The sequence below is a fragment of the Oncorhynchus masou genome, unplaced genomic scaffold, assembly GCF_036934945.1.
Source record: "Oncorhynchus masou masou isolate Uvic2021 unplaced genomic scaffold, UVic_Omas_1.1 unplaced_scaffold_1321, whole genome shotgun sequence".
Classification (NCBI taxonomy): Eukaryota; Metazoa; Chordata; class Actinopteri; order Salmoniformes; family Salmonidae; genus Oncorhynchus; species Oncorhynchus masou.
This window is the reverse complement of record NW_027003077.1, coordinates 125055-143844: the sequence shown is the minus strand read 5'-3', so window position 1 is coordinate 143844 and position 18790 is coordinate 125055. Positions and strand designations below refer to the sequence as shown.

At 49.4% G+C, this 18790-nt stretch overlaps 1 protein-coding gene across 1 annotated transcript in view; it reads left to right on the top strand.

The window, feature by feature from the left end:
* LOC135530311 (CREB-binding protein-like) overlaps positions 1-18591 on the top strand; it is a gene marked incomplete at its 5' end in the record, with an annotated part of 46670 nt that extends 28079 nt beyond the window's left edge. Inside the window, 14 exon segments of the mRNA XM_064958671.1 lie at positions 32-120; positions 1264-1374; positions 1984-2040; positions 4051-4128; positions 4222-4289; positions 4389-4539; positions 4908-5054; positions 7205-7318; positions 7644-7809; positions 8037-8204; positions 13705-13863; positions 14159-14440; positions 15147-16748; positions 16751-18591. Coding sequence (XP_064814743.1) covers positions 32-120; positions 1264-1374; positions 1984-2040; positions 4051-4128; positions 4222-4289; positions 4389-4539; positions 4908-5054; positions 7205-7318; positions 7644-7809; positions 8037-8204; positions 13705-13863; positions 14159-14440; positions 15147-16748; positions 16751-17593 — 4035 coding nt within the window.
* Between the last annotated feature and the right edge of the window lie 199 nt (positions 18592-18790).

Below are 18790 nucleotides of genomic sequence, written 5' to 3'. Positions count from 1 at the left end.
ACTCACCCTTTCTCCCTGTGTGCCTCCACAGTTTGAGTTCTCACCCCAGACCCTCTGCTGCTATGGCAAGCAGCTGTGCACCATCTCCAGAGACGGAACCTACTTCAGCTACCAGAACAGGTAAGTCCACACTCCGGGTGGGGGGTTGTAAGTAGGCAGGGCAGGTGAAGGAAAGGGGGAGATGGAGAGAGAAGGGGGATAGGATTGTGCTCTCACAGTACATTGTAATGTTAGTTCAGGGACATGAGAAACAATGAATAATGATGATGAGTATTCTAAGATGGTATTTCACCAGAGGGATGGTGCGTACTAGATACTGGAAGGGTTACATGTTAAAAGGAGTGTAGCCTACATTGACAGGATCTTCAGGTTTCCTTCAAGCCCGATGTGCTGCAATATCAGCACCACTGCTCCCCCTGCTGTTCACAAATTGCCATTGCACTTCAGCAGCTCCAAATATTGCATCCATTCGGATGCATTGCAGTTGCATGTAGTTGAGTTCATCTAAACTCAGCGCAGTGAAGATCGTTAGGGCCACTACTCTATCCCTTCTGGAAGCACATTGATGCATTTTACACTAGTTTTTTTACCCACATTTTTAAAAGTAATTTCAACAAAAATTGTTATGAAAAGTTCCAAAGACAAGCAGAGGTGATCCATATGTCTGTGTTCTGGGTGCACCCCTCTCCCCTACATCACCAGGGCTGGCATTCACTCCAACAGTCTCCCAACTGACATGATCATATCAATCATATCATATGCCTGCTCATTACTAAAGCTTTACGTGGAGAAGTAGTGGAACTTAGTAGTTCAGCCAAGTGGTTATACTTAGTAGTATGGATATTCAAATGTACTAATGATTTACTTTTCTTATATTAACTTTCATGCTCCTCCCATCAACATGGTTAGCGTTCCTGTGTCATTTCAGTATGCTTGTATGAGAAGATGTGTGAATGACTGTCATGACCATTCTCATGGTGACTAACCTGTGTTCTACCTTCACTCTGCCCTGTCCTCTTGTCTCTGTCCTGTCTTTCTGTCCTCTGTCTTTCTGTCCTCTGTCTTTCTGCCCTCTTGTCTCTGTCCTCTTGTCTCTGTCCTCTTGTCTCTGTCCTCTTGTCTCTGTCCTCCTGTCCTCTTGTCTCTGTCATCTGCCTGTGTTATGCTTTGCCATTCTGCCAACCATTTCCGCCACCCATTCTGCCACACGTGTGCCGGCTTGCCAACTTTCCCTGTGCTTCTGCTACGGTGTGCCCGCTCTAGCTCACCCAAATATGGCCTTGTTGCCGACAGGTATCACTTCTGTGAGAAGTGCTTCAACGAGATCCAGGGCAATAGCGTCACCCTGGGAGACGACCCGGCACAGCCACAGACGTAAGTTCGTGGTGGAATAACGTTGTCATGTCAATACATTGAAAAAACACTGGGAAACAATGCTCTGTTTGATTTGGATTAGTTCCGTAGTTTTTAGATTTTTTTACCATATTCTGGAGAGAATCCTAACATTCACTTAACTTGAATTTTCATCAATTTATTTTTTAATTATTTTACTAGGCAAGTCAGTTCAGAACAAATTCTTATTTTCAATGACGGCCTAGGAACAGTGGGTTAACTGCCTGTTCAGGGGCAGAACGGCAGATTTGTACCTCGTCAGCTCGGGGATATGAACTTGCAACCTTTCGGTTACTAGTCCAACGCTCTAACCACTAGACTACCCTGCCGCCCCAATACATGACTAAGTGAATATTTTGTTAGTGGAAGTAACCGCCCTTATGTCTCCACTGATTCCATCTTTCCTTAGTGGATCTCCTTCGTCCATGATTATAAATACTGGTCCAGAAGTGGTAGGCTTAGCTAATTATAGTCCAAGCTTATGAACAAAGGGAATCTGTATTCATATGAGTGGGCTGCGTGTTTGGGGCGTTGGCTGTGGAGTATCACAACTGATTCTAACTGGTCATCCGTTATCCCTCTGTCCTCCAGTATGATATCTAAAGACCAGTTTGAAAAGAAGAAAAATGACATGTTGGATCCAGAACCGTGAGTATTGGTGAACCTTACCGTCTCAAACTGTTTACATTTGATTGGGTTTTAGCCCTTTTCATTCTGCTTTAAAGCTTCTAAATCCGTTGCCGATGAGCCAGCATGCATCACAGCATGCATCACAGCATGCATCACAGCATGCATCACAGCATGCATCACATCGTGTACCACAATCTGTACAGTATGCATCACAGCATGCATCACAGCATGCATCACAGCATGCATTACAGCATGCATTACAGCATGCATCACATCGTGTACCACAATCTGTACAGTATGCATCACAGCATGCATCACAGCATGCATCACAGCATGCATTACAGCATGCATTACAGCATGCATCACATCGTGTACCACAATCTGTACAGCATGCATCACAGCATGCATCACAGCATGCATCACAGCATGCATCACAGCATGCATCACAGCATGCATCACATCGTGTACCACAATCTGTACAGTATGCATCACAGTATGCACCACAGTATGCATCACAGTATGTACAGAATGCACCACAGTATGTACAGAATGCACCACAGTATGTACAGAATGCACCACAGTATGTACAGAATGCACCACAGTATGCATCACAGTATGTACAGTATGCATCACAGCATGCATCACATCGTGTACCACAATCTGTACAGTATGCACCACAATCTGTACAGTATGCATCACAGTATGCACCACAATCTGTACAGTATGCATCACAGTATGCACCACAATCTGTACAGTATGCACCACAGTATGCATCACAGTATGTACCACAATCTGTACAGTATGCACCACAGTATGCATCACAGTATGTACCACAATCTGTACAGTATGCACCACAGTATGCATCAAAGTATGTACCACAATCTGTACAGTATGCACCACAGTATGCATCACAGTATGCATCACATTATGCACCACAGTATGTACAGTATGCACCACAGTATGCACCACAGTATGTACCACAATATGTACAGTATGCACCACAGTATGTACCACAATCTGTACAGTATGCATCACAGTATGTACAGTATGCATCACAGTATGCATCACAGTATGTACCACAATCTGTACAGTATGCACCACAGTATGTACAGAATGCACCACAATCTGTACAGTATGCACCACAGTATGTACAGTATGCACCACAGTATGTACAGTATGCACCACAGTATGTACTGTATGCACCACAGTATGTACCACAATATGTACAGTATGCACCACAGTATGTACCACAATCTGTACAGTATGCATCACAGTATGTACAGTATGCATCACAGTATGTACAGTATGCATCACAGTATGCATCACAGTATGTACCACAATCTGTACAGTATGCACCACAGTATGTACAGTATGCACCACAGTATGTACAGTATGCACCACAGTATGTACAGTATGCATCACAGTATGCACCACAGTACTGGCTTTATTTGTACCATTTAAAAACACTAATCAGCCACACAAGTGGATACACTGCATTTAAAATACCGGAGGATGTAAGTATTGTCCTGAGCTGAGAGATCTGTCAAAAAAAGAAATGAAAATGAATAACCATTGATGGTGAATAGTGTATGAGCCTTGTCTCTTGCACCTGTCCCTCGCTTTTTCCATTCGATCACGGAGCGTGAGATGACCGCCCCAAGTACATGGGCAATGGTGGCTGCAAAAGTGTTTTGAATTAGGTGACAATTCTAACTGATATTTTACGTAACTAGATTCATTACTATCAGTCACTGACATTTACCACTACATTTTTAAAGGGTCTATACCAAGGTTCGGGGTCAATTCCATTTCAACTGCAAATTTTAATGAATTGAAGTCACTTCCTGAATTGACCCCAAACTCTTGTACATAGTTATTCAACGCATTAGTATTTTGTCTCACGCCCATATGTCAGTCAACTGTTGTATCTATTGCCCACTGCAGTATCTGTGAACAAGCAAGTCTCTTCTTGGAGACCGAGGTGTTGGTGTACCTTCTCTGACCAGCCTTCTCTCTCTCCTCACACAGGTTTGTTGAATGTAAAGACTGTGGACGGAAGATGCACCAGATCTGTGTGCTGCATTATGATGTCATCTGGCCATCGGGGTAAGCCTCATGTACCCTGAACAGACGAACGGCCCCGTGTGTCTCCTGATCACTGTTTCTGACTGCCGATTTGACACTTCCACTTTCCCTCAGCTTCATTTGCGACATCTGTCTGAAGAAGTCCGGCAAGACGAGGAAAGAGAACAAGTTCGCTGCCAAAAGTAAGTTTGAGATTGTGTTGAATAATTGTGGCGATCCGAGTGGTCCGATCTGTATAACCTGTAGGACAACTGAAGTATTTGATGGTATCTGTCTCGCAGGGCTACAGACGACGAGGTTGGGCATGTACATCGAGGACCGGGTGAATAAGTACTTGAAGAGGCAGAACCACCCTGAGGCCGGGGAGGTGTTTGTACGGGTGGTGGCTAGCTCCGACAAAAATGTTGAAATCAAACCTGGCATGAAATCTAGGTAAGGAAGGACTGCAGCTGCTCCAACAGTGAAATGGCCCCTTATCAATACTTTTAAACCAGTTTATTGAACATGTTGAGAAAGCTGTTCATTGAGGATTATTCTAATAAAGTTGTCTTCCAAGAGTTGCTCCAATATGTTTTTCATCTTCAGTTTCGCTCCTTTGTTCATGCACCTTGGTTGGAAAGCGATGGCGCGGTAGTGTTCTTGATAGTGCTGAGGAGATTCTGTGGCAGAAGGCGTCTACACCGTTAATGATGAGTGACGTTCCATGTGGTTGTGGATGTGGAGATTTCTCCCTTACTAGTAAAAGCACTATATAAATGTTATTTCACTAATTAATTGATTAACTGTGTTTGTCTCCCCAGGTTTGTGGACTCGGGTGAAATGCAGGAGACCTTCCCTTACAGAACCAAAGCACTTTTTGCATTTGAGGAGATTGACGGTGTGGACGTGTGTTTCTTCGGTATGCATGTCCAGGAGTACGGTTCCGAGTGCGCCTTCCCCAACACCAGGTAAACACTTTATAACGTAGTAATAACACAACATAATACACTTCTTAACAGTAATACACTCGTTCCCAACACCAGGTAACTGGGGGGGGGGGTCAAAAGTAAGTCAGTATCTGGTGTGGCCACCAGCTGCATTCAGCACTGCAGTGCATCTCCTCCTCATGGACTGCACCAGATTTGCCAGTTATTGCTGTGAGATGTTACCGCACTCTTCCACCAAGGCACCTGCAAGTTCTCTGACATTTCTGGGGGGAATGGTCCTAGCCCTCAACCTCCGATCCAACAGGTCCCAGACGTGCTCAATGGGATTGAGATCCGGGCTCTTTGCTGGCCACGGCAGAACACTGACATTTCTGTCTTGCAGGAAATCACACACAGAACGATCAGTATGGCTGGTGGCATTGTCATGCTGGAGGGTCATGTCAGGATGAGCCTGCAGGAAGGGTACCACATGAGGGAGGAGGATGTCTTCCCTGTAACGCACAGCGTTGTGATTGCCTGCAATGACAACAATCTCAGTCCGATGTTGCTGTGACACACGCCCCAGACCATGACGGACCCTCCACCTCCAAATCGATCCGGGTCCAGAGTACATTCCTTTGACAATAAACGCAAATCTGACCATCACCCCTGGTGTAACAGACACTGTTGCTGTCTGGTCCAGCGACGGTGGGTTTGTGCCCATAGACGACGTTGTTGCCGGTGATGTCTGGTGAGGACCTGCCTTACAACAGGCCTACAAGCCCTCAGTCCAGCCTCTCTCAGCCTATTGCGGACAGTCAGAGCACTGATGGCGGGATTGTGCGTTCCTGGTATAACTCAGGCAGTTGCTGTTGCCATCCTGTACCTGTCCCGCAGGTGTGATGTTCGGATGTACCGATCCTGTGCAGGTGTTGTTACACGTGGTCTGCCACTGCGAGGATGATCAGCTGTCTGTCCTGTCTCCCTGTAGCGCTGTCTTAGGCGTCTGACAGTACAGACATTGCAATGTATTGCCCTGGCCTCATCTGCTATCCTCATGCCTCCTTGCAGGATGCCTAAGGCACGTTAACGCAGATGAGCAGGAACCCTGGGCATCTTTCTTTTGGTGTTTTCAGTCAGTAGAAAGGCCTCTTTCGTGTCCTAAGTTTTCATAACTGTGACCTTAATTGCCTACCGTCTGTAAGCTGTTAGTGTCTTAATAACGACCGGTCCACAGGTGCATGTTCATTAATTGTTTATGGTTCATTGAACAAGCAATGAAAACAGTGTTTAAACCCTTTACAATAAAGATCTGTGAAGTTATTTGTATTTTTACTAAGTATCTTTGAAAGGCAGGTACCTGATAAAAGGACGTCTCTGCTGAGTTTATGTAGTATTATTTTAAAGAGTAGCGTAATGACCTCTTCTGAACAGTAGCCTACATACTGGACTATTGGAAGACTTAAGAGTGGAAGGCTTGAGATTCTATGCAAGGTGGGCCAGCTTAGTGAGAAAACACCTAGTTAACCAGCTTAGCTATAGTTACTTAGTGTAGAATAAAAATTAAGTTGTTGAAGTGTTTCCATTACCCATTTAGGCAAATTGTGCATTAGGCCGAATAAATTGTTGACAGCATGAAGCCTGATGCCCTCCCACATGTTTCATGTCTCAGCTAGCCCTCAAAACCCAGCATGGATAGAATCAATAATTGTACAAATATTGGCCATATTCTAATAATTCTCGTGCCAACGTATCACCAGGGGGAAACTTGGACTCCTGTACATCTGAAATAATTGGATGGTGAAACTTGCTAGCCAACCAGAAAAGCAATTCCGGCCTGGTTAACCAAGTTGGCTATAGTTGTCAGTGTAACAGGCCTGGTTAACCAGGTTAGCTATAGTTGTCAGTGTAACAGGCCTCGTTAACCAGGTCAGCTGTAGTTGTCAGTGTAACAGGTCTCGTTAACCAGGTTAGCTATAGTTGTCAGTGTAACAGGCCTCGTTAACCAGGTTAGCTATAGTTGTCAGTGTAACAGGCCTATAGTTGTCAGTGTCGTTAACCAGGTTAGCTATAGTTGTCAGTGTAACACACCTGGTTAACCAGGTTAGCTATAGTTGTCAGTGTAACAGGCCTCGTTAACCAGGTTAGCTATAGTTGTCAGTGTAACACACCTGGTGTCTTCTTCTCTCCAGGCGGGTTTACATATCGTATCTGGACAGTATTCACTTCTTCAAGCCCCGGGCGTTGAGGACGGCAGTCTACCATGAGATCTTAATAGGGTACCTGGAGTATGTGAAGAAACTGGGGTAGGTTTTCAATACCGGTGACGACACTCCCATTCAATCATTACACTGCTTTTCCAGGCTGGTTTCCTGTACACAGATTAAGCCTAGTCCTGGAGTAAAAAGCTATTTCAGTGGAGAATATCATGCTTCTTAATCCAGGACGAGGCCTCATTTATGTCTGTAAAACCGTTTGTGTGTCCAGGCAGGTTTAGGAATAGCTAAATCTTGCAAACTCATTTAGAAATAATTTCTTAACAAAGAATATTCCCAAGATATTTGTCTCAGTACCTTGAAATACATGACGTTGAACCTAAAAGCTGTCCTCTCCATCCCTGGTCCCATGCAGCTATGTGTATGGTCATATCTGGGCGTGCCCCCCCAGTGAAGGGGACGACTACATCTTCCACTGCCACCCGCAGGACCAGAAGATCCCCAAGCCCAAGAGGCTGCAGGAGTGGTACAGGAAGATGCTGGAGAAGGCCTTCGCAGAGAGGATCCTCCATGACTTCAAGGTGAGACATGAAGGGGACCTTGGCTGTGTTCATTAGGCACCAAAACAGAAGGCAAAGGAACTCGGAGGGACTCGTCTGGAATTGGTACAATAAGAAATATTATTTTTAAGTGGCTTCTGTCTTAGGCCCATGCTTACTTTTCTAATTAAATGCTGTTTTGAGTGTGGCATTATCCCACACCATCAGCCCCATCTGTGCAGTCCGAGTAACAGGCGTCTTTTCTCCAGGACATCTTCAAGCAGGCCACGGAGGACCGCATTACCAGTGCCAACGAGATGCCCTACTTCGAAGGGGACTTCTGGCCCAACGTGCTGGAGGAGAGCATCAAGGAGCTGGAGCAGGAGGAGGAGGAGAGGAAGAAGGAAGAGAACGTGGCCTCCTGTGAGACCCCCGAGGTAAGACGGAGTGCTTTGTACGATGGAGGGGTGGACCCAATCCGACCCCTAGACACCATGTCCTATGAATTTGTAGAGGTCTCTGAGGATTTCATTGGTATAAGCAGTACTGTGAAAACGTCTACCTATCAGAGGAGAGGGCAGATGATGGTGTCTGTCCTCCTGTCTTTCGACAGCCACTTGGTCAAAGCATGTCACAGACCTATTCTTCTTTTGCCATTTGTTTATGTCCATGTGTCCTCCATCGCCATATCTAACAGCTCTTTGCCCCCCCTCTCATATCAGCACACTGTTAACAGCTCTTTGCCCCCTCTCTCTCTCATATCAGCACACTGTTAACAGCTCTTTGCCCCCCCCTCCTCTCTCATACTGTTAACAGCTCTTTGCCCCCCCCCTCCTCTCTCATATCAGCACACTGTTAACAGCTCTTTGCCCCCCCTCTCATATTAGCACACTGTTAACAGCTCTTTGCCCCCCCCCTCTCTCATATCAGCACACTGTTAACAGCTCTTTGCCCCCCCCCCTCCTCATATCAGCACACTGTTAACAGCTCTTTGCCCCCCCCCTCCTCTCTCATATCAGCACACTGTTAACAGCTCTTTGCCCCCCCCTCTCTCTCTCTCATATCAGCACACTGTTAACAGCTCTTTGCCCCCTCCCTCATATCAGCACACTCTCATATCAGCACACTGTTAACAGCTCTTTGCCCCCCCCCCCTCTCTCATATCAGCACACTGTTAACAGCTCTTTGCCCCCCCTCCTCTCTCTCTCATATCAGCACACTGTTAACAGCTCTTTGCCCCCCCCCCTCTCTCTCTCATATCAGCACACTGTTAACAGCTCTTTGCCCCCCCTCCCTCTCTCTCATATCAGCACACTGTTAACAGCTCTTTGCCCCCCCCCTCTCTCTCTCTCATATCAGCACACTGTTAACAGCTCTTTGCCCCCCCTCTCTCTCTCATATCAGCACACTGTTAACAGCTCTTTGCCCCCTCCTCTCTCTCATATCAGCACCCCCTCTCTCTCATATCAGCACACTGTTAACAGCTCTTTGCCCCCCCTAACAGCTCTCTCTCTCTCATATCAGCACACTGTTAACAGCTCTTTGCCCCCCCTCTCTCTCTCTCATATCAGCACACTGTTAACAGCTCTTTGCCCCCCACTCTCTCTCTCATATCAGCACACTGTTAACAGCTCTTTGCCCCCCACTCTCTCTCTCATATCCCCCTCAGCACACTGTTAACAGCTCTTTGTCCCCCCCCTCTCTCTCATATCAGCACACTGTTAACAGCTCTTTGCCCCCCCCTCTCTCTCTCATATCAGCACACTGTTAACAGCTCTTTGCCCCCACTCCTCCCCATATCAGCACACCCTCTGCCCCCCTCTCTCTCTCTCTCTCATATCAGCACACTGTTAACAGCTCTTTGTCCCCCCCTCCTCTCTCTCATATCAGCACACTGTTAACAGCTCTTTGCCCCCCTCCCCTCTCTCTCATATCAGCACACTGTTAACAGCTCTTTGCCCCCCCTCCTCTCCCTCTCATATCAGCACACTGTTAACAGCTCTTTGCCCCCCCTCCTCTCTCTCTCATATCAGCACACTGTTAACAGCTCTTTGCCCCCCCTCTCTCTCTCATATCAGCACACTGTTAACAGCTCTTTGCCCCCCCCCCTCTCTCTCCCCCCTCCTCTCTCTCTCATATCAGCACACTGTTAACAGCTCTTTGCCCCCCCCTCCTCTCCCTCTCATATCAGCACACTGTTAACAGCTCTTTTGCCCCCCCTCTCTCTCTCTCATATCCCCCTCTCCCTCTCTCATATCAGCACACTGTTAACAGCTCTTTGCCCCCCCCTCCTCTCTCTCTCATATCAGCACACTGTTAACAGCTCTTTGCCCCCCCCTCTCTCTCTCATATCAGCACACTGTTAACAGCTCTTTGCCCCCCCCTCTCTCTCATATCAGCACACTGTTAACAGCTCTTTGCCCCCCCTCCCTCTCTCTCTCATATCAGCACACTGTTAACAGCTCTTTGCACACTGTTAACAGCTCCCCCCTCCTTTCTCTCTCTCATATCAGCACACTGTTAACAGCTCTTTGCCCCCCTCCCCCCCTCTCTCTCATATCAGCACACTGTTAACAGCTCTTTGCCCCCCCTCCTCTCTCTCTCATATCAGCACACTGTTAACAGCTCTTTGCCCCCCCTCTCTCTCATATCAGCACACTGTTAACAGCTCTTTGCCCCCCCCCTCTCTCTCTCTCTCATATCAGCACACTGTTAACAGCTCTTTGCCCCCCCCTCTCTCTCATATCAGCACACTGTTAACAGCTCTTTGCCCCCCCTCTCTCTCTCTCATATCAGCACACTGTTAACAGCTCTTTGCCCCCCCCCCATATCCCCTCCTCTCTCTCTCATATCAGCACACTGTTAACAGCTCTTTGCCCCCCTCCCTCTCTCTCTCATATCAGCACACTGTTAACAGCTCTTTGCCCCCCCTTTCTCTCTCTCATATCAGCACACTGTTAACAGCTCTTTGCCCCCCCTCCTCTCTCTCTCATATCAGCACACTGTTAACAGCTCTTTGCCCCCTGTTCCTTTCCTCTCTCTCTCATATCAGCACACTGTTAACAGCTCTTTGCCCCCTCTTTCTCTCCCACACCCAGCTCCCCTCTCTCTCTCATATCAGCACACTGTTAACAGCTCTTTGCCCCCCCCCTCCTCTCTCTCTCATATCAGCACACTGTTAACAGCTCTTTGCCCCCCTCCCCTCTCCTCTCTCTCATATCAGCACACTGTTAACAGCTCTTTGCCCCCCCTCCTCTCTCTCTCATATCAGCACACTGTTAACAGCTCTTTGCCCCCCCTCCCCCCTCTCTCTCTCATATCAGCACACTGTTAACAGCTCTTTGCCCCCTCCCTCTCTCTCATATCAGCACACTGTTAACAGCTCTTTGCCCCCCCTCTCTCTCATATCAGCACACTGTTAACAGCTCTTTGCCCCCCTCCTCTCTCTCTCATATCAGCACACTGTTAACAGCTCTTTGCATATCAGCACCTGTTAACAGCTCTTTGCCCCCTCTCTCTCTCATATCAGCACACTGTTAACAGCTCTTTGCCCCCCCCCTCTCTCTCATATCAGCACACTGTTAACAGCTCTTTGCCCCCCCTCTCTCTCATATCAGCACACTGTTAACAGCTCTTTGCATATCAGTTAACAGCTCTTTGCCCCCCTCTCTCTCTCTCATATCAGCACACTGTTAACAGCTCTTTGCCCCCCCCCTCCTCTCTCTCATATCAGCACACTGTTAACAGCTCTTTGTCTCATATCAGCACACTGTTAACAGCTCTTTGCCCCCCCCTCTCTCTCATATCAGCACCTGTTCCTCTCTCTCTTCTCATATCAGCACACTGTTAACAGCTCTTTGCTCTTATCAGCACACTGTTAACAGCTCTTTGCCCCCCCTCCTCTCTCTCTCATATCAGCACACTGTTAACAGCTCTTCTCTCATATCAGCACACTGTTAACAGCTCTTTGCCCCCCCCCTCTCTCTCTCATATCAGCACACTGTTAACAGCTCTTTGCCCCCCCCCTCTCTCTCTCATATCAGCACACTGTTAACAGCTCTTTGCCCCCCCCTCTCTCTCTCTCTCATATCAGCACACTGTTAACAGCTCTTTGCCCCCCCCTCTCTCTCTCCCCCCCCCTCTCTCTCTCATATCAGCACACTGTTAACAGCTCTTTGCCCCCCCCCCCCTCTCTCTCATATCAGCACACTGTTAACAGCTCTTTGCCCCCCCCCTCTCTCTCTCATATCAGCACACTGTTAACAGCTCTTTGCCCCCCCCCCTCTCTCTCTCATATCAGCACACTGTTAACAGCTCTTTGCCCCCCCCCCCTCTCTCATATCAGCACACTGTTAACAGCTCTTTGCCCCCCCCCTCTCTCTCTCTCATATCAGCACACTGTTAACAGCTCTTTGCCCCCTCCCCTCTCTCTCTCATATCAGCACACTGTTAACAGCTCTTTGCCCCCCCTCCTCTCTCTCATATCAGCACACTGTTAACAGCTCTTTGCCCCCCCCCTCCTCTCTCTCTCATATCAGCACACTGTTAACAGCTCTTTGCCCCCCCCCTCCTCTCTCTCTCATATCAGCACACTGTTAACAGCTCTTTGCCCCCCCCCCCTCTCTCTCTCATATCAGCACACTGTTAACAGCTCTTTGCCCCCCCCCCCTCCTCTCTCTCTCATATCAGCACACTGTTAACAGCTCTTTGCCCCCCCCTCTCTCTCTCTCATATCAGCACCCCCTCCCCTCCTCTCTCTCTCATATCAGCACACTGTTAACAGCTCTTTGCCCCCTCCCCCTCTCTCTCTCATATCAGCACACTGTTAACAGCTCTTTGCCCCCCCTCCCTCTCTCTCATATCAGCACACTGTTAACAGCTCTTTGCCCCCATATCAGCACACCCCTCTCTCTCTCTCATATCAGCACACTGTTAACAGCTCTTTGCCCCCCCCTCCTCTCTCTCATATCAGCACACTGTTAACAGCTCTTTGCCCCCCCCTCCTCTCTCTCTCATATCAGCACACTGTTAACAGCTCTTTGCCCCCCCCCCCCTCTCTCTTCAGCACACTGTTAACAGCTCTTTGCCCCCCCCCCTCTCTCTCATATCAGCACACTGTTAACAGCTCTTTGCCCCCCCTCCCCTCTCTCTCATATCAGCACACTGTTAACAGCTCCCCCCCCCCCCTCTCTCTCTCATATCAGCACACTGTTAACAGCTCTTTGTCCCTCTTTGCCCCCCCCCTCTCTCTCTCATATCAGCACACTGTTAACAGCTCTTTGCTCCCCCCCCTCTCTCTCTCTCATATCAGCACACTGTTAACAGCTCTTTGCCCCCCCCCCTCTCTCTCATATCAGCACACCTCTTTCTCTCTCATATCAGCACACTGTTAACAGCTCTTTGCCCCCCCCCCCCTCTCTCTCTCTCATATCAGCACACTGTTAACAGCTCTTTGCCCCCCCCCTCCTCTCTCTCTCATATCAGCACACTGTTAACAGCTCTTTGCCCCCCCCCCTCCTCTCTCTCTCTCTCTCATATCAGCACACTGTTAACAGCTCTTTGCCCCCCCCCCCCTCCTCTCTCTCTCATATCAGCACACTGTTAACAGCTCTTTGCCCCCCTCCCCTCCTCTCTCTCTCATATCAGCACACTGTTAACAGCTCTTCCCCCTCTCTCTCTCTCATATCAGCACACTGTTAGCTCTTTGCCCCCCCCCTCCTCTCTCTCTCATATCAGCACACTGTTAACAGCTCTTTGCCCCCCCCCCTCCTCTCTCTCTCATATCAGCACACTGTTAACAGCTCTTTGCCCCCCTCCCCTCCCTCTCTCTCATATCAGCACACACTGTTAACAGCTCTTTGCCCCCTCCCCCTCTCTCTCTCATATCAGCACACTGTTAACAGCTCTTTGCCCCCCCTCCCCTCTCTCTCATATCAGCACACTGCTGACAGCAAAAACGCCAAGAAGAAGAATAACAAGAAGACCAATAAAAACAAGAGCAGCGTGAGCCGAGCCAATAAGAAGAAGCCTGGCATGCCCAATGTAGCCAACGACCTGTCCCAGAAGCTCTACTCCACGCTGGAGAAACACAAGGAGGTAGATGTCACTCACTCCACCCACTCATATAACATACACTGTAAAGCCCCGTTACCTTCCTCATCTCTCACTCCTTTAGTTGATCACAGTTTTGTAAGGACTTCTGTGGTCACAGTATCTGTAGAGGCTCAGATCCAGATCTATATCACTTAGAATGAAGCCATGCATTGAACTTGTATTCTAACTGGTGTACTAGTGTGGATATTGAAACACAACCACTTCCTGTCCTCTCTTTTGTCTGATAATCTGACTCATGTCTCCCTCTCTCTACCTCCCTCTCCACCCTCTCCCTCAGGTGTTCTTTGTGATCCACCTGCACGCGGGACCCTCGGTCAACACCCTCCCCCCTATCATGGATCCAGACCCCCTGCTGACCTGCGACCTGATGGACGGCCGCGACGCCTTCCTCACCCTGGCCCGGGACAAGCACTGGGAGTTCAGCTCTCTGCGGAGGTGCAAGTGGAGCACCATGTGTATGTTGGTGGAGCTGCACAACCAGGGCCAGGACCGCTTCGTCTACACCTGCAACGAGTGTAAACACCACGTGGAGACGCGCTGGCACTGCACCGTCTGTGAGGTAAGGCAAGGGGTGATAGTGCTGATTCATCACACATACACCAACACACGCTCTGACAGCAAGTAATACATGGATATAGTCAATTCACTTTTTTAAAACTTTTATTGTATGTTTATTTCACTTAAAAAGTGTGCTGGTCTAATGCAGCCGTTTTTATCTCTATCATATCTTTTCTGGGTAACAATGAATTGCCTTAATGTGATGGTTTCAATATAAATGGTAAAAAAAGAAGCTTAGCAAAGATACATTTCTCAAGTAGGATTTTTGCTCGGACTATCTGGGAGTGGCTTGAGTGGCGAGGGTAAAACTGAAAATGAGCTGTTATTGGCCAGAGGTTTGGAATGCTTTTTCTTATTGGTCTATTAACTCATTTTTACCGCCTGGTTATGTCACCATGGAAGGCCAAAACTCCATCCCACCAAAACAAGCAGACATGTCAGGTGGTCCTTTCAAACCGCTCTTACACTAAAAGGGGCGTTATCCTAATTTGAACAATTTCACAGTTTTATTCCAACCTCATAATGTGGAAATCCATAAAACAGGAAAATCACCTTTTTGACACCGCTGGACCTTCAATACATTTTGTGACTAAACGTCATCACATTTGTAACAAGTTGGTGCAGTTATGTGTGTGTGGGGCTGGGAGTGTGTAACCATAGAAACATTATGAGTGGAACTGTGATATGTGGTGTTTTCTCTCTCGCAGGACTTTGACCTATGCATCAACTGCTACGCTGCCAAGGGCCATGAGCACAAGATGGTTAAGTGGGGCCTCGGGCTGGACGACGACAGCAGCGGAGCGGGCGGTGCCGGGGGCGAGGCCTCCCAGAGTCCCCAAGAATCCCGCCGCCTCTCCATCCAACGCTGCATCCAGTCCCTGGTCCACGCCTGTCAGTGCCGCAACGCCAACTGCTCGCTGCCCTCCTGCCAGAAGATGAAGCGCGTGGTGCAGCACACCAAAGGTTGCAAGAGGAAGACCAACGGCGGCTGCCCCGTGTGCAAGCAGCTCATCGCCCTGTGCTGCTACCACGCCAAACACTGCCAGGAGAACAAGTGTCCCGTGCCCTTCTGTCTGAACATCAAGCACAAGCTGAGGCAGCAGCAGCTCCAGCACCGCTTACAACAGGCTCAGATGATGAGGAGAAGAATGGCCACTATGGCCGGGCGTGGAATGGCACCTCAGAGCCTGCCGTCGCCACCTCCCTCAGCCACCCCCGGCACCCCCACCTCGGGCGGACAGACACCCAGCACGCCCACCCACACCCCCCAGGCCTCCTTACCCATCAGCCAGCCCCAGCAGCAGCCGCCCCCCAACGTGACAGCCGGCATGGCCCAGCAACAACCCGGCTTTCCCAACAACGGGCGCACCAGCCAGCCGCCAACGCCGGTTCCACAAGGGGGAAAGCCGGGGCCCCAGTCTTCCCCCCTACATCAGGTGCAGTCGCCCCTGCCCAACATACCCAACATGACCCCCCAACAACAACAGATTCCCCAACAACAACAACAACCGCCCCCGCTGGCCGCTCTGAAGATGGCCCGGCACATAGAGATGGTGGCCAAGGCCAAGCAGCAGCAGCAGCAACAACAGAACTACAACATGAACATGCCCAACGGTGTGCCCATGAACCACCCCCGCATGGTGGGGCCTATGCAAGGCCAGATGGGGCCAGGGCAGATGCAGCAGATGATGGGGCCCCGGGGCCCCCAAGTGATGCAGGCCATGCAGCAGGGCCAGTGGGGCCCCCAGGGGGGGATGCAGCAGAACCCCCTCCAGAACTCCCAAGCGGTCCAACAACAGCAGCAAGGCCTACCCCAGCAAGGTGGCCCCATGGCCCTCCAACAGGCTCAGGGAAACTCCACTCAGTTGATGCAGCAGCGGCCCATGATGCAGCAGCAGCCCGGCCTTCAGATGCCCGGGGGGGTCCACATGCCCCCCCAGGGTCCTCCTCAGCAGCAGGGCATGACGCCACAGCAACAAGGGGGCATGCCCCGGGGCATCCCGGGAAACATCGCCCCCAATGCCCTGCAGGACCTCCTGAGGACCCTCAAGTCGCCCAGCTCTCCCCAGCAGCAGCAGCAGGTGCTCAACATCCTCAAGTCCAACCCCCACCTCATGGCCGCCTTCATCAAGCAGCGCACGGCCAAGTACCAGGCAAGCCAACTACCGGGCCAGCAGCAGCAGCAGAACCCCCAACAACAACAACAACAACAGCAGAACCCCCAGGCGATCCTGGGAGGCCAGGCTGGGATGCAGGCCATGGCTGCTGCCATGCAGGCTGGGGCAGTGCAGCAGAGGCCGGGGGTGGGCATGCCCCCCAGCAGCAGCAGCCTGGCCCTCAGCAGGTTGGTGGCCCCCAGGGTATGGCCGCCATGGGCCCACAGGGACAACAGCTGATGAACGCCGCCGCACACAACGGCAACCCCCAGCTCTACCGCAGGCAGCTGCTCCGGATGCAACAGATGCAGCAGCAGCAGCAGCAGCAGCAGCAGCAGCAACAACAACAACAGCAACAGCAAGGAGCCATGCCCCAGGGCCTTCCAGGCCAGTTCCCCCAGCAGCAGGGAGGAGCAGCCAGCTACTCCCAGCTCCGCATGCAGCAGCAGAGGGCCATGCAGCTCCCCCCCATGGCCCAGATGGGGCAGCCCGGCATGGGCATGGACGGGCCCCAGGCCCAAAACCTCCTCCAGCAGAGGATGCTCCAGCAGCAACAGCAGATGCTGAAGCAGCAGATGGGCACTCCAGCCCAGGCCAACTCCATGAGCCCCCAGCCCCACATGCTCCAAGGACAGCCTCAGGGAGGAGCTCACCTGCCTGGTCAGGCGATGGGCAACGCCCTGGGCAATCAGGTTAGGTCTCCAGCCCCGGTGCAGTCGCCCCATCCTCCCTCACAGCAGCCCCCACATTCCAGCCCCTCCCCCCGGATACAGCCCCATCCCTCACCCCAGCACGCCAACCTCCACTCCGGCTCACCCCACCCCAGTCTGGGCGGCCTCATGCCAGGCTCCATGGACCAGGGACACATGGGCACGCCCGAGCAGAGCGCCATGCTCCCGCAGCTCAACACGCCCAGCCGTGGCAGGCTTAGCAATGACTTGAATATGGTGGGCGACACAACAGGAGACACACTCGAAAAGTTTGTTGAAGGATTGTAGCATTTTGTGACGAGACTTGTTTGGTTTTCTCGGTTTTCCACAAATAACTTTTTGTACTGACTGCTATGTAAAGAGATGAGGCCTAAGGACTGTGAACCTTTCCTTAAACCAAGGGACTGCTATTTCTTCCAACAAAACGGAGGAATTTGAATAATTATTGCTGTTTAAAGAGGAGAATGGGGGGGGGAAACACATTTTGGGGTTCAGACCAGCCATGAAAATAATTTTGTTTTAATTTGTATTATTATTTGTTTTACGTCTCTGGTATGTACTTTTTTTAATGACACCTTCTCAAAACGAGTCTCATTTTATTTTTCAATGTTTTTATTTTGTACCTTTGCAAAAAAAATCATAGCGTTTTTGTGTTGAAGATTGTAAAATAATTTTGTCTGAACTTTTTGTGCCAGGTTTTGCATCTTTGCTCCCTCTTCATTCCTGGCTAATTTATTATTATAATGTACCATTTTTCAAAAAAGGGCACATGCCTTTAGGTGAGACTTATTTTCTTTCCGTACTGCAGAAGAGTCCTTGTGGGATATTAACGTATTTGTATAGAGCTAGGAACTATCGCACACCCAAACACCACGTTCAGGTGTGAACAACTGACTCTCAAATGCTCCTTCATCCACAGCTGCCGGAATGTTTGTTTTCTACTGGCCTGGAACCAGTATCTCTGTCCTCCAGATGTTGGACATCTTTGTTTCTTTGTTTATCCTTCAATCTGAAGTCTTGATCCCCCCCCCCCGGGCTTAACTGTGGGGTGTACCTTTTGGACTGCTTGCTGATTTGTGATTGGAGAGCGTTCTGTGCATCTTTTTTCCTCTTGCATTAAACTTGAATTGAGGTGAAACTGTTCACTGTTGTAAATCATGCAGGTTGACAATGTAAATATGCAGAAAAAGAAGAATGAATCACTGTACAAACTGGTTAAAAATGACTCATTTCGTACTTATATACCATATTGTTAAATAAACTGTGTGCAAACAGAAAACAGACAACAGTGGTGTTTGTATATTTTACATGTATTGTGTGCATGGCGATGGTGCAACTTTCTGTACTTCAGCATCATGTAACGGTTTACCAAAACATGACTTGATTACTTACAGCAAAACGTGCCATATTGGTGGTTGCAGACATACTGTAAAATAATTGATTGCTGCACAGTTAACCCCTAACAGTATACACAACAATGACCTT